The sequence below is a fragment of the Squalius cephalus genome (assembly GCF_949319135.1).
Source record: "Squalius cephalus genome assembly, chromosome: 1".
Taxonomy (NCBI): Eukaryota; Metazoa; Chordata; class Actinopteri; order Cypriniformes; family Leuciscidae; genus Squalius; species Squalius cephalus.
Genome location: NC_137122.1, coordinates 9,982,968 through 9,996,798, shown reverse-complemented (window position 1 = coordinate 9,996,798; position 13,831 = coordinate 9,982,968). Strand labels below are relative to the sequence as shown.

At 38.1% G+C, this 13,831-nt stretch overlaps 1 protein-coding gene across 2 annotated transcripts in view; it reads left to right on the top strand.

Moving 5' to 3' along the window:
* The window catches only part of LOC307162376 (uncharacterized protein), a 176,795-nt gene extending 170,260 nt beyond the window's left edge, over nucleotides 1-6,535 (top strand). For both annotated transcript variants that reach the window (XM_079877630.1, XM_079877629.1), the window contains exons 3-5: nucleotides 1,477-3,064; nucleotides 5,193-5,289; nucleotides 5,564-6,535. In XM_079877630.1, the coding sequence (XP_079733756.1) occupies nucleotides 1,477-3,064; nucleotides 5,193-5,262 (1,658 nt within the window). In that variant the 3' untranslated portion in view covers nucleotides 5,263-5,289; nucleotides 5,564-6,535. The remainder of the gene's footprint in view (nucleotides 1-1,476; nucleotides 3,065-5,192; nucleotides 5,290-5,563) is intronic.
* Nucleotides 6,536-13,831: the final 7,296 nt, after the last annotated feature.

Below are 13,831 nucleotides of genomic sequence, written 5' to 3'. Positions count from 1 at the left end.
TCGAAGTCAGGAGGTTACAAGCTCTGATAAGCTTAGCAAAGAACGTTTTGGGCAGGAATGTGCTTAGAAAACACAGAGAGTCCGAATTTGTTAATTCAGAATCAAACGAGCGAATGATTCAAATAGCCAATGTTGTTACAAACCAATCAATTGTTTTGTCCCAAATGGAAATAATGAGCTGTGTTTATTGCAGATTAAAAGGTCTGCAGTCACTCGATTTTTTTTATACTCTCTTTTTCAGAGCACTTACAATTTAATTATGTATTGGTATATAAAGACAGTTTAACAAATTTGAAAAAAAGTTTTTTATAAAAATCCTACCTACCCTACCTTTAAGAATCAGAATTAATAATCTGTTTTTTATTTTCATATTTGATTATTCAGCTTCTGTTGTTTAATAACCCTAATGTAGGATAAGCTGAACCCCTGAACCCCGTGGTTTACCCTGTTGTTACAATAACACTTCTAATGTTACAGTAAAACACTGATGTTCACTTTCTGAAGCTGTAGCTGTAAGCTTCTTGTCACAAAAATAAGGTGAAACACGTATGTTGGTTCTTTCATTTAAAATAAAATAATTTTTTAAAATAATTTAAGTTTATTTTACTCACTTTAAGCATTATCGTATCGCATATAGGATATCACATATCGCATTTTTCTTCAATATCGTGCAGCCCTAGTTTTAGGAAATGCTCAGTTTTTTAAAAGGAGGAAAATCATGTCAGGATTAACAGGGTTGAGTGAAACATGTAAGACACAGATAATGCTAATAAAATAGTTAATTTAAATCTAGTTAAAGCTGCGGTCACTCTACACTTTGAGCTAGTGAAATTTCTACACACACTGCAACGGTCGTCAAATGACGTCACATTCTGCGGCAGCTTTTTTACAGACAAAAGTTCAACATATAACAAAAAATAATAATAAAAAATAATAATAATAAAAAAAATAAACAATCCACTCCACTTGAATGCTGAACGCTTGTGTTATTTCTCACAGGGTAATTCACTTGAGCTTGTGTTTCTGGTGTCCCACTTTCACATGTGCATGAATGGAAGTCTATGAAGAAAGTCTAGTGTGAACGGCCATTAATAATTCAAAACCTTTTTAGTAAAATAAATGTCATTTTCAAAGTTGGTGAGAAAATATGGCGTTATTGTATATTTTAATGTTAATATCATGTTAGATAATTGTCATTTATCAAATATATTTAATATATTTTGTTAAAGAAACATGGGATTTGTGCCTATAATGTTTTAAAGATAATAATTGGAAGATAAATTTACCTCATTCATGGAAAGTTTCAAGGGCATATAATCAATTTATAAAAAGGCATCAAATTATCATATTTTATAACAGTCGTCTACTTTCTACTATTACATCAGGGTTCAATTTCATGTCCTTTCACTTTATATTTCTCTTTTAATTATGTTGATGTATTGAAAATGAAATTTAATATTTTTTCTTTGATGTCAGACCTGATGGAAGAGAGCGAGGAGAGTGAAGAACTGAGTGAAGTGGAGGAGGAACATCATGTCAAACCTGGAGAAAAACCTTTGAGTCGCTCAAAGACTAAACAGACATTTTTAAAGAAAAGAAGAGCCAAGAAATATTTCACCTGCTCTCAGTGTGGAAAGAGTTTATCAAGCAAACAAAGTCTTGAGCAACACATGAGGATCCACACCGGAGAGAAGCCGTTCACATGTGATCAGTGTGGAAAGAGTTTCACATACAAACTGATTCTTGATGTTCACATGAGAGTTCATACAGGAGAGAGGCCATTTAAGTGTGATCAATGTGGGAAAGATTTCAGTCAATCTTCACACCATAAATTACACATGAGGATCCACACCGGAGAGAAGCCATTCATGTGTGATCAGTGTGAAAAGAGATTCTCAAACAAACAAAGTCTTAAGATGCACATGAGGATCCACACCGGAGAGAAGCCGTACACATGTGATCAATGCAGCAAAACATTTAGCTGTTCATCACACCTGAAGACACACCTGATAGTTCATACAAAGGAGAAGCCGCATTCATGTTCTGTGTGTGGAAAGAGTTTTTCAATGCTGCATACTTTACAGAATCATGAGAAAATCCACACTGGTGTGAGAGAGTACATGTGCTTTGAGTGTGAGAAGACTTTTACTAGAGCAGACAATCTAAAACTGCACCAGAGAATTCACACTGGAGAAAAACCTTACAAGTGTTCACATTGTGACAAGAGATTCAGTCAATCAGCAAATCTGAAAAAACATGAGAGGATCCACACTGGAGAAAAGCCTTACAAGTGTTCACACTGTGACAAGAGATTCATTCAGTTGGCAGATAAAAAACAACACGAGAGGATCCACACTGGAGAGAAACCATTCCCTTGTGATCAGTGTGGGAAGAGTTTCTCAAACAAAAACAGTCTTAATCTTCACATGAGAGTTCACACCGGAGAGAAGCCATTCATGTGTGATCAGTGTGAAAAGAGATTCTCAAACAAACAACATCTTGAGCGCCACATGAGAGTTCACACTGGAGAGAAGCCTTTCACATGTGATCAATGCGGCAAAACATTTGTCTGTGCATCAAACCTGAAGACACACCTGACAGTTCATATGAAGGAGAAGCCGCATTCATGTTCTGTGTGTGGAAAGAGTTTTTCACAGCTGCAACATTTATACACACATGAGAAAATCCACACTGGTGTGAGAGAGTACATGTGCTTTGAGTGTGAGAAGACTTTTACTAGAGCGGACAGTTTAAAACAGCACCAGAGAATTCACACTGGAGAAAAACCTTACAAGTGTTCACACTGTGACAAGAGATTCAGTCATTTAATAAATCTGCAATCACATAAGAGGATCCACACTGGAGAAAAACCTTACAAGTGTTCACACTGTGACAAGAGATTCAGTCAGTCAGCAAATCTGAGATCACATGAGAGGATCCACACTGGAGAGAAGCCGCACACGTGTGATCAGTGTGGAAAGAGTTTCTCTGTTAAAAGTAGCCTGAAGCGACACATGAAGATCCATGCAGTGGAGAAACCACATCACCGCAGTCTGAGATCACGGTAGGGGTGAACAATATTGACCAAATGTGATATTGTGATATCGATATTAATTTTGATATTTTAAACATGTAAAATTACAAAAGTTATGGGAAAACGCATCAAAATAGATTTATAACAATTAAACACAAGGTTTATTTAAACTGACAGTCATATTGGACAGGTACATAATAACCATGTCTACAGGACATGTTTTGCTGGTTGTGTACACTACAGTATAAAAAACTATAAATAAAGAGCAAGTCTACAGAACAGGACATGTTAGAAAAAAAAAAAAAAACAAGTAACAAGAAAATCCTTTAGAAGGCAATTAAAGGGATATTTCACCCAAAAAGAAAATTAGCCCATGATTTACTCACCCAACACTTCTCCTTGGCAAGGAGAATGGAGAAGTCCTTGGAAAGGAGAAGTCCTTGGAAATGGCTTATTAACTTATAAGCCATTTCCACTCGATAATAGTTTTTTCTAGGGCTGCCACTAACGACTATTTTTGTATCAATTAATCTATTGACTAATTTAGTAAAAATTTGTATACAAACATAAAATGAAAAATAATAAGTCTGAGAAAGTCAGCATGTTCTTAATGTCAATATGTCCACATGTTCTGGGCTTCTGTTCAGCACAGTTAGATGGAAAAAATAAACAGGACTTCAGTAGTAAAACGCCAAATGAAACCCAAATTTCTATGAAATCCTTTTTTAAAGGAGACATGTCATGCTTTTAAATTGTTCCTTTTTACATATAAATCATACATTTGTGGTCTATATAAAGCAGAACTGCAATGCTTGGGTCTGAATTCCTCATTATTATAGCTCCACAGGCCCCTTTTCTACCCCTTTTCTGATGTGCGTCTGAGAGCAACTCGTTTTGGTGCGGTCTCTTTAAATACAATTGAGACACTTCATACCCCGCCCCCTCTCCAGGTTGTAGCGGTCACACTCGGTTCAACTCCACCCCGTTCCGCCATTTTTGTAGTTTGATAGCAGAGATACGATTATCTAGCGGCACAGAAACTTTTTATTCACACGTTATTAACAAAATGTCAACAACGGAAGACTTGTCCACAACGGAAGACTTGTCCAGCCGGCCTTACATGTTCGAGCCAGAGTCGGAGCCGGTGCGAGATGAAAATGAAGACGACGAACCTGCAGAACAACGTCTTCATATGGATGTATCACAATGGTGTGTTACTGTATTTACACATGAAACTTTGGTCTTCCGACCTTTTACCACCGTGTCGATTTATTTTGATTAATATGTGCGAGGGAGAGAGAGCAAGACAGCGTCTAGTTTGGAGATGGTGAAGTCTTGTTTACACTTTCGCCTGGCTCTGAAGAGAGAGAGAGAGAGAGAGAGAGTGCGCGCGACCAGGTCTCTCTCTCTCTGCTCGTTCTTTCAGTTAAACATGCGTCCTGTCACAAGCGCGGCAGATCATCTATATTAGACGGTGTAATGAAGCGTGTGGGTTACTACATCCAACAACCGAACATTTTAACTTACCCCCTCGTAACTTCTGCATCTTTTAGCTTGGACTACAAAATTGCAGCGAGAAATAAAAATGCCAGATTGCTCGAAGTGTTGGGCCGGAAGTCAATGTCCTTATTTGGCAGTTCCGCTTCAAATACTGTGACGTAATAGTTCAAAAAACGTCATAGATAACAGAAAAATCGTGACAGGTTGAAAAATATGACCAAAACAGAATATAAAGATATCAACGAAACACCTGAAAATAATAATGTCAACTTTTCTGTACTTCTAAACACTCCAAATATACAACAAAATGCATTTAAGGGCTAAAAAAGTGGATTTAGCATGATATGTCCCCTTTAAAGCAAAAGTAGGGCTGCAGCTATCGATTATTTTAGTAATGAAGTATTTTGCCAATTATTCCACAGATAAATCGAGTAATCAAACAAAAATGTGGTAATAAAGATAGATCCAAGTGAAACAACAGCCATTAAAATACAAATATATAATAACAAGCAATAATTTGGGTTTTATTGAACAACACTGTTAGGTTACATGATCAAGGTCACTATTTTTTTTTAACATGTGATTAGCCTTAGTACTTGAAATATTGATTATTCCTCTCGTATCATGTCTGTAAGAAATGAAACGTGTGTGTTTTTAGCAGAACTGCCAGAAAGCATCTGGAAGGAGAGGACGGAGAGAACGCCAGTGATCCAGAACCTGCAGAATGAAACATCATGATACTGAAGAACAAAGAGGTTGGTGTTTATTCTTGATTCCTCATTCATTCTTCATGATGAAGAACATGCTGATGCTCACCAGATTTACATTGTTTCATGATCAAACTAGTGTTTTATATCACAAATCATCTTCATGACATTAAAATAGATCATAATCGTGCACATCAGTTGTCGACCAGATTTGATGAGATTAAAATGACTATTGAACTCGGTGATCTTGACTTTGAGCTTCACTTTTCATTTCACGTTTGTCTCTCATTTGAAATCTCACTTGATTTAATGTTTCTTTTAGACCTGATGGACGCGAACGAGAAAGGAAAAACAGAAGTCTAAAAAACTCTTCACATGTAAATGAAGTCTGAAGATTCACATGAGGATCCACAGTGGAGAGAAACTTTACACATGTGATCAATGCGGGAAGAGTTTCACTCGGGCCTTCGTTCTGAAATCACTTTTGCCTTCTCATTCAGAAGAAGAGCACCAGAAAAATTACACTGGAAAAACATTTTCATGTTCAGGAGCTGAAGAAGAGGCCGTAACACTTTCAACAGAGACATGAATCTGAAATTAATTGTAACTCGTTCATTGTTTGAGATCTGTCTCATTAGTTTTAATTTGTATACATTTTTGTACTTTAAGTAATGATTGATTAAATTCATTATAATTTTATCAACAGCTTGTTGTTATTGTCCAATTTTATTATCTGCAGATTCTTCTTGCTTCAGGAATAATTCCATAATTTTCCATTCTGAAAGCCAAGTATTACGTTTGCTTCTGAGGCTTCTCAGCAAACACAGAACGTCCCCCTAACATTGGTATTTGGTTCCTGTTTGGTTATTGTTTTGGGAACTAAATAATAATGTTCTAGGAATACTTTTTTTTTTTTTGCAACAATAATATAATGTTCCCAAAACATTGCAGGATAGTTATTTTTAACAACATAGACATTTTTTATATTAACATAGAAATAGTTACCAAATATAGAACGTTACCCAATGGTTATTGTTTATATAAATATGTAAACTAACTTTCCAATTAAAACACGCAGATGTAACCCAGGTGATGTTAATAATATTTCAGTGGGTCGTGTACTCTTCCATCATCATCTCCTTCCACTCATTCCCTCACTCCACCCACTCAGTCATTCACACGCTCATTGTTCACAGGCTTACACTTCAGTTAAGCTATCATCTGATATTCAACTTATGGTTTACTCACCTGTTACGCTGTACCTATCCATTCTGCAAATTAAAGCATTTAACTTACCTTCTGTCTGCTTCATCTATGCCAAACCTGACACTGTGAGGGTGACTTTGTATTTATAAAAGCAAACGTGCACCCCAGCCAGTCGAGCAGTCCACACCACTCTGCGTGGGTGCTAGTTAGCAGCCTGGGATCAGTGGAGACTACTGGATGTTTGTGCATCGCTGGTTTGGGAAGGTCCTGTAGCCACGCAGCCTCTATATTATGGAAGGTATGACTATATCACACTCATTATTAGTATTTATTATTCATGATAATATCTTGCAACGTTCGAGTTGTTAACATAAGTATGTTATAAATGTTTATATTTAGGTATAGTAACAAAATGTTTGTGACATACACAGCTGATGATGACCTGATGACCACCGGCAGGCTAAGTATCTTGTTAAATCTCTTAATTGTACATTGGAGTAAGGTAAGTGAATGGAGGCCAGGTAAGTACAGTGCATGCATCATTATTTTGCAATTTGATTTTATGATGGCACATTTGACCAATTCCAAACCACATCAATCTTAACAACTACTATTAATTGTGTATTTTAGATGTGCATAAATATTAAGCAGGTTTTCTTTTTGCACATATGAATTAAATGTGTTTTTTACATGACTTATAAATAATTAAATACAAAATTAATGCTAATTATTAAGATTAATGTGGTTTGGAATTGGTAAAATGTGCTAGGAAAAAAAATATGCCTGCACTGAAAATGGAAAAGGAAACGTAAAGACCAAACGTGGACGTTCCACTAGAAACAAACATTTATGTATTATTTTAATTTAATACTGTGAAGCTGCTTTGATACAATCTATGTTGTGAAAAGCGCTCTATAAATAAACTTGACTTGACTTGACTTGACACTGTAAAGGTTTATAAAAATAACTATTCACAAAGGTAACATCTGGTCACATTGTAAAGGTTTATAAAAATAACTACTTAGACTATTTACACTGATTATTTAAAGCAGAATGAAAGCAAAAAGTATCGACAGACATGGAACACACCTACAAATAAACATTTATTCATCCTCAATCTCAGAAATGATGTCGCTTCGAAGGTTGCACAGGGCTGCACAAATTCTATCAATTTTAGGGGTGAGGTTAATTGGAATGGTTTGAGACAGGACTTTGAAGTTTTTAAGTCTATCAAATTCTATCAAAATGTTTTTAAGTCACAAATTCTATCAATTTTAGGGGTGAGGTTAATTGGAATGGTTTGAGACAGGACTTTGAAGTTTTTAAGTCAGCATATGACCCGCTCAACGTGGACACGTACATTGGCGATGCGCCTAGTGTTAGTGGTGTCTTCTTCAGAGAGTTGCATGCCTCTCTTGGTGAATGCTGGAAGGACAAGTTTCACCTTCCTTTCATAGAGGAGATCGGTAATGGTGAAGCCTCTGTCTGCCATTACTTCATCGCCTGGACGAAGGTATTCCAGGAACCCTGAATTTGTGGTTATGAATTTATCACTGCACCTTCCTCCATATGCTGGTGAAATGAACATGATCAGTCCACATGGTGCAATGGAGACCAGGTATTTAATGGTGTTCTGGTCGTAGTAATGGCTGTAGGATTCACCTCTCGAGTCAAGGTTGCGTGGCTTTTGAAGGGGTGTCTCTGAACAGTCGATCACACATATTGTGTTTGGAAATTGCTCTCTGAAACACTGAAGCATTGTTGCCTGGATTGTCTCCCTGGGAAGCAATGGTATGTGGCACCTCATCTTCTCCTCCATGATGTCAAGCCAACACAAAATCACCTTGCTAACAATAGACTGAGAAACACCAAACCTTTCAGCAAGATCACCCTGCAATAAATTAAGACACAGCTTCATCAGAGTGATCAGGAGCTGATCCCAAGTGTGTAGCTGAAAGCTGTTGGTGTATGAATGGGTGAGGTGCTCCGCAACTGAATGGAATGCATCCAGTGTCAACCCTGTGTAGAGCTGACAAAGGTGGTCGTTCCTCAGCAGAGTTATGTACAATGGAACTGGCTCAATGCATTGTGTTCCCATTTCAGATGTAGGTGGCTTCACGTTGAGTTTAGATTTTGGACTGTAGTTGTGGTCAGAGACAGATGGATCCTCCCATTGTGTTTCTGCATCACAGGTGTGGGGCATATGGCTGTGATCATCCTCACAGTTGTCCACTGCATCACTGACGCTCATTGATGCATCTATGGAAAAAATATAACTATAACATTTTTTTTACATTAGTACTTAAAATAGATCATGAGATTTAAAGGTCCCATGACATGCTACTTTTTGTAGGTACCATGCATGTTTGTTTATGTTGGATATATTGCAATAGCACGAAGACATGCAGTCGTTCAAGCATTTCAGTTTGACAGAATCTGATCCAGATGGAGAAGCAACGGATGAAGAAGTTGAAACTCAGCGGCTCCAGCAGGACGTTTCCGAATGGTTAGTTTAAAATATTATGTCTGGATACGGTACTTTATTCGGATGGTTTACAGTTATTATCATGTAGCTAATGCGAACCTACTGTTGCCTTTTCATGAGAGATCTGTAACGTCTGTAATTTATCTCATTACAATTATCAAGCTCTGCGATCTTGAAATGCGGATATCGCGTGCGCCATATAACCAACAGGAAAACGGTTATCCAAATAACGAAGTGTATAACACTCGCGTTACAGTGTGTGTAACTTGATGCTGTCTACCTTTACATTAGCGCAGGTAACTGCATAGCTAATGTGACAGCCACATTCTACGTGTAAGAAGCTAGGTAACCATAAACAGTAAAGCAACACACTTATAATTTGTTGACTTACTTGTCCGACGTTCAGCAAGCCCAGCTCTGTATTGACCATTCAAAGTTCATTTGTACATCCAATTATTGAGCAATTATTATGCTTTGCGCGCTCAAAAGCCATGATATCTCTCGTGGACAAACTAAAATCGCGCGCGCGTTCTACTTCCTAGCTCATTTTCTCATGGGCAAGAAATATTCTCTGGGCAGGCAAAGCAGAGACAGGGGAGGTAACATTTCTCCTTATAACGTCATAAGGAGGAGATTCAAGATCAGCCCGGTTGAGCTTCCATTTTCTCAAAGGCAGAGAAAAATAGCAAAAGCTCGATTTACACCGATTAAAATTTCTAGAAACTTGGTGACCATATACAGGCTAGGGGAACTCATATTAATGTTAAAAAACCTCAGAAAGTGGAAATTTCATGTCATGGGACCTTTAATGTATGATGGATGATGGACCCATAGTTACAGAGAACAGTGTGTAAAAGAGAGATCCATTAAAAACACAAGACAGTATACACACACAATCTCCTCTATTTAAGTCATTATCAATATCTGAAAGAGAGATGTAGCTAGCTGGCCTGCTTACAGGAATAATGTGAGCTATTATAAGACTGTAATGTAACATATTATGTAATAATATCGTGAATATTAATTGATTCATTATTTCAGACCCGTAGGTCCATATCACAAAGTAAACGAAATATAAGAAATATGATATTTAACGTTATAGTTGGGCAATGGTAATAATGCAAGGTTCGTTGTATTTTGTTAACGGCTCATTACTGATCTTAAATGTAATCATTGAATCACGAATCTAACGTTAGGCTAACAAGCACATAAGTTAGCTAAGTTAACAGTTAGGTAAGTTACTTTACCTGAATCTGACAACCTGTTCAGCACCCGGCGTGACTTCTTTGCCGGAACATCGTAGCCGAGCCATTTCTCGGGGTAAGGGTGTTCGTCAGTTGGCTTCCCGTCCATAAAATGGTATGAACACACATAAGGGCGCTTGGGTGGGCACTTTAAGTTTAGTGCCTTCCGCCATTGCCTCAGGTGCTCCTCGTCTTTAGGTGGTGGTTGTAAATCGTAAACTGCACCACAACACTCAGATCGCATCACATTGTGTTCGTAACACAGTTTGTTCAATTGTTCTCGCCTCTTGATCCAATTATTATGGCAGCCCTTAACTGAACATATAATACTCGACATATTGTTTACGTCTAGAAACTAGCGTACCGGTATGTCCTCTCAGCCGGAAATTGAAGAGTGAATAGGGTTATTACTATCTTATTTCTGAGAATATTACAGAAATAGTTCATTCTGAGTAAGAAGGGAATTATTATTGATTAAATAATAATAGTAGTCATTCAGATACTTTATAGGATTTATAAGTGATGTAAAGGGTTTCTCATGAAGAAGAATAAAACTGGGATGTGTTGCTTTAAGAATAATAAGGGAGATTAAAGTTAGTCTGTAATGCACTTGGCCAAAATGTGCTTTTGCCTAGCAATCTTGCATTGTTTTATTCTCATTGGCTGTTGCTTTATTCTCATTGGATGTTTATCCCGCCTTCTTAAGCAGAGGGTGATTCTGATTGGATGGGAGCAGGCCCGTCGCAACAAGGCAAGCAAACCAAGCAATTGCTTGGGGCCCCGAGCTGGAGAATTAACTTTGAGCATGTTTGGAGGAAAATCGGAGGTATGGAAACATTTTAAACTAGTCGTGGGTGACAACATATGTGTTGGCTTTGTCTCACAAGGCTCAGTACTAGGACCGCTGCTGTTCACTCTGTACATGTTACCCTTGGGAGATATCATTAGGAAGCATGGCATTAGTTTTCACTGTTATGCTGATGATACTCTGCTCTATATTTCTTCACGCCTTGATGAAACTTACCAATTCACAAAATTAACGGAATGCATAGCTGATATAAAAAAAATGGATGTCTAGTAATTTCCTACTACTTCTAAAAAAAAAACTAAAAAAACCCCAGAGATTCTAATTATTGGACAAAAAACGTCCTCACGTAATAACCTAGAATACTGTCTAACACTTGATGGCTGCTCTGTTAAGTCTTCATCTTCGGTTAGGAACCTGGGTGTGCTCTTTGATACCAATCTTTCGTTTTAAAGTCACGTGTCTAGTATCTGTAAAACTGCATTTTTCCATCTTAAAAATATATCTAAAATCGAGTTCTTACCAGAACCAGGAAGTATGACCATATTAGCCCAGTTCTGTCAAAACTGCACTGGCTCCCTATTAAAGATGGCGTACCTTTTAAAATATTGCTGATTACTTACAAAGCACTAAATGGTTTAGCTCTGCAGTACTTGAGCGAGCTCTTAACGCATTATAGTCCTTCACATCTATTGCGATCTCAATATTCCAGCCAGTTAATAATACCTAGAATATCAAAATCGACTGCTGGCGGTAGATCCTTCTCCTATTTAGCACCAAAACTCTGGAACAGTCTTCCTACCAATTGTCCGGGAAGCAGACACACTCTGTCAGTTCAAAGCTAGACCAAAAACACATCTCTTTGACCTAGCATTCACATAACACATTATAGACTTCTATAATTCCATGTTAGGCTGCATAGATTAGGCCAGCCGGAACCAGGAACACCTCCCATAAATCCTGATGTACTTGGTACATCATAAAAAGGATGGCGTCTACGTTAATATTAGTCTCTCTGTTTATACCGAGGTTTACCGCAGTCCGTTGGATCCAGGCCGTATCCAGATCTGATGAAGGACCAGCGCCTGGACACGACGACAACGCAGTCCTGAAGTGTCAACCAGTCTCTCCGTTTACTGAAGTGAGGTGGACCCCGGCCGTATCCAGATCAGATGGTGGATCTGCACCTGGACCCAACCATGACGCATCCCTGAAGTGCCAGCCTCATCAGCCCTGTGAAGGCCTCATCGACACGACCAATCTGACTTCTGACCTGTAACGCTGCCTGGATCATAATCATACACTGTTCGCTCGTTGGCCAGAGGAGAACTGAGCGACTGAGCCTGGGTTCTCCCAAGGTTTTTTTCTCCATTCCGTCACCTGATGGAGTTTTGGTTCCTTGCCACTGTTGTCTTGGCTTTTGGCTTTCTTAGTTGGGGACATTTAATATTCAACAATATTATTGATCTGCCTTATTATGGGTGGACGATGATGCAAGTTTCTTCTAGAAACAAACTTTGTTGTATTATTTTCATGTTATCACTGTGAAGCTGCTTTGATACAATCTGTATTGTAAAAAGCACTATATAATAAAGGTGACTTGACTTGATTAAATCTAACAATCGCAAGGTAAGCTCAGATCACGTCAAACCATGCAAATTATTATTGTCATACTTTGTTCTCAAATTGTTAATGTTATCAACACTACGTGACTATATGTATTTAAGGCTATATATGAATGGCCACCTGCAGCATCCTCACACGCAGAATAGCCTACTAGCCGAGACTCCTTCTTTATGTATACAGACGTGACGTAATGACGCAGAGACGAACTGCGGCAAGCTCGTATTTCCCGTGGAAACCTACCAGTACCACTCAAATTAGAACCCATTAAAAGCTTACCGCTGTGAATCAGGCTACGGTAAGGAGATGAAAGTGTTGTAGAGGTGAGTCTTGTAATGGAAAAATTGGATTTCCATTGATCTTCAACATATATTGCAACATAATGTGTCACATGTCTATATTGTGGAATGTGAACGGATACATGTATGTTTGTGCACCTGGCGTAAGCAAGACACACACAGTAAGACAAATGGTTAAGAACCTTTAACTCTTTAGGTATGGAAGATAATTAAGCCAAGGGGGGTTAGAGGGGTCATTCTATTCTAACTCAGCTAGATGTGGCTGGGTGAGTGGAAAACTACAGAGGAAAGACCTTGAAGAAGGAGTATAAGAAGGGAATTTCCTGGGCTGGGTGTCAGGTATTGCTCACGTCACGGGGTAGCTGCTGTGATTTTGTGACTAAGCCTAATGGAAGAGAATAAATATCTTTTAAAATACAATTATACAGACGTGACGTACTGACGCAGAGACAAACCGTGGCAATCTCGTATTTCCCGTGGAAACCTACCAGTACTACTCAAATTAGAACCCATTAAAAGCTTACCGCTGTGAATCAGGCTATGGTAAGGAGATGAAAATGTTTTATAGGTGGGTCTAAAATAGTGATGGGATTTATGGCTCTTTGAAGGGATCCGGATCTTGGCGATCCGTTCCTTTCAAAGAGCTGTTCAAAAGAACGGCTGTTTTGGCTCTTTTTAAATATTTAGTCAGTTTTAGGAAGCCAGTTTGGGGGCATCTCAGTTTATCCTGGAAATAATCACTGGGAGGAATGATGAGGTGAGATTTGTAGTCAAATAATTAAAACTCAGATATCACACACCAATATCTGAGTTTGAATTCTGAAATATTGATTATTACCTCATTTGTCATGTGTGGACTATATTCCATAGGGTTGCACAACATCCCTCTGCTTAGACAGTGACATCACTATTTTGGATTTACCTTTAG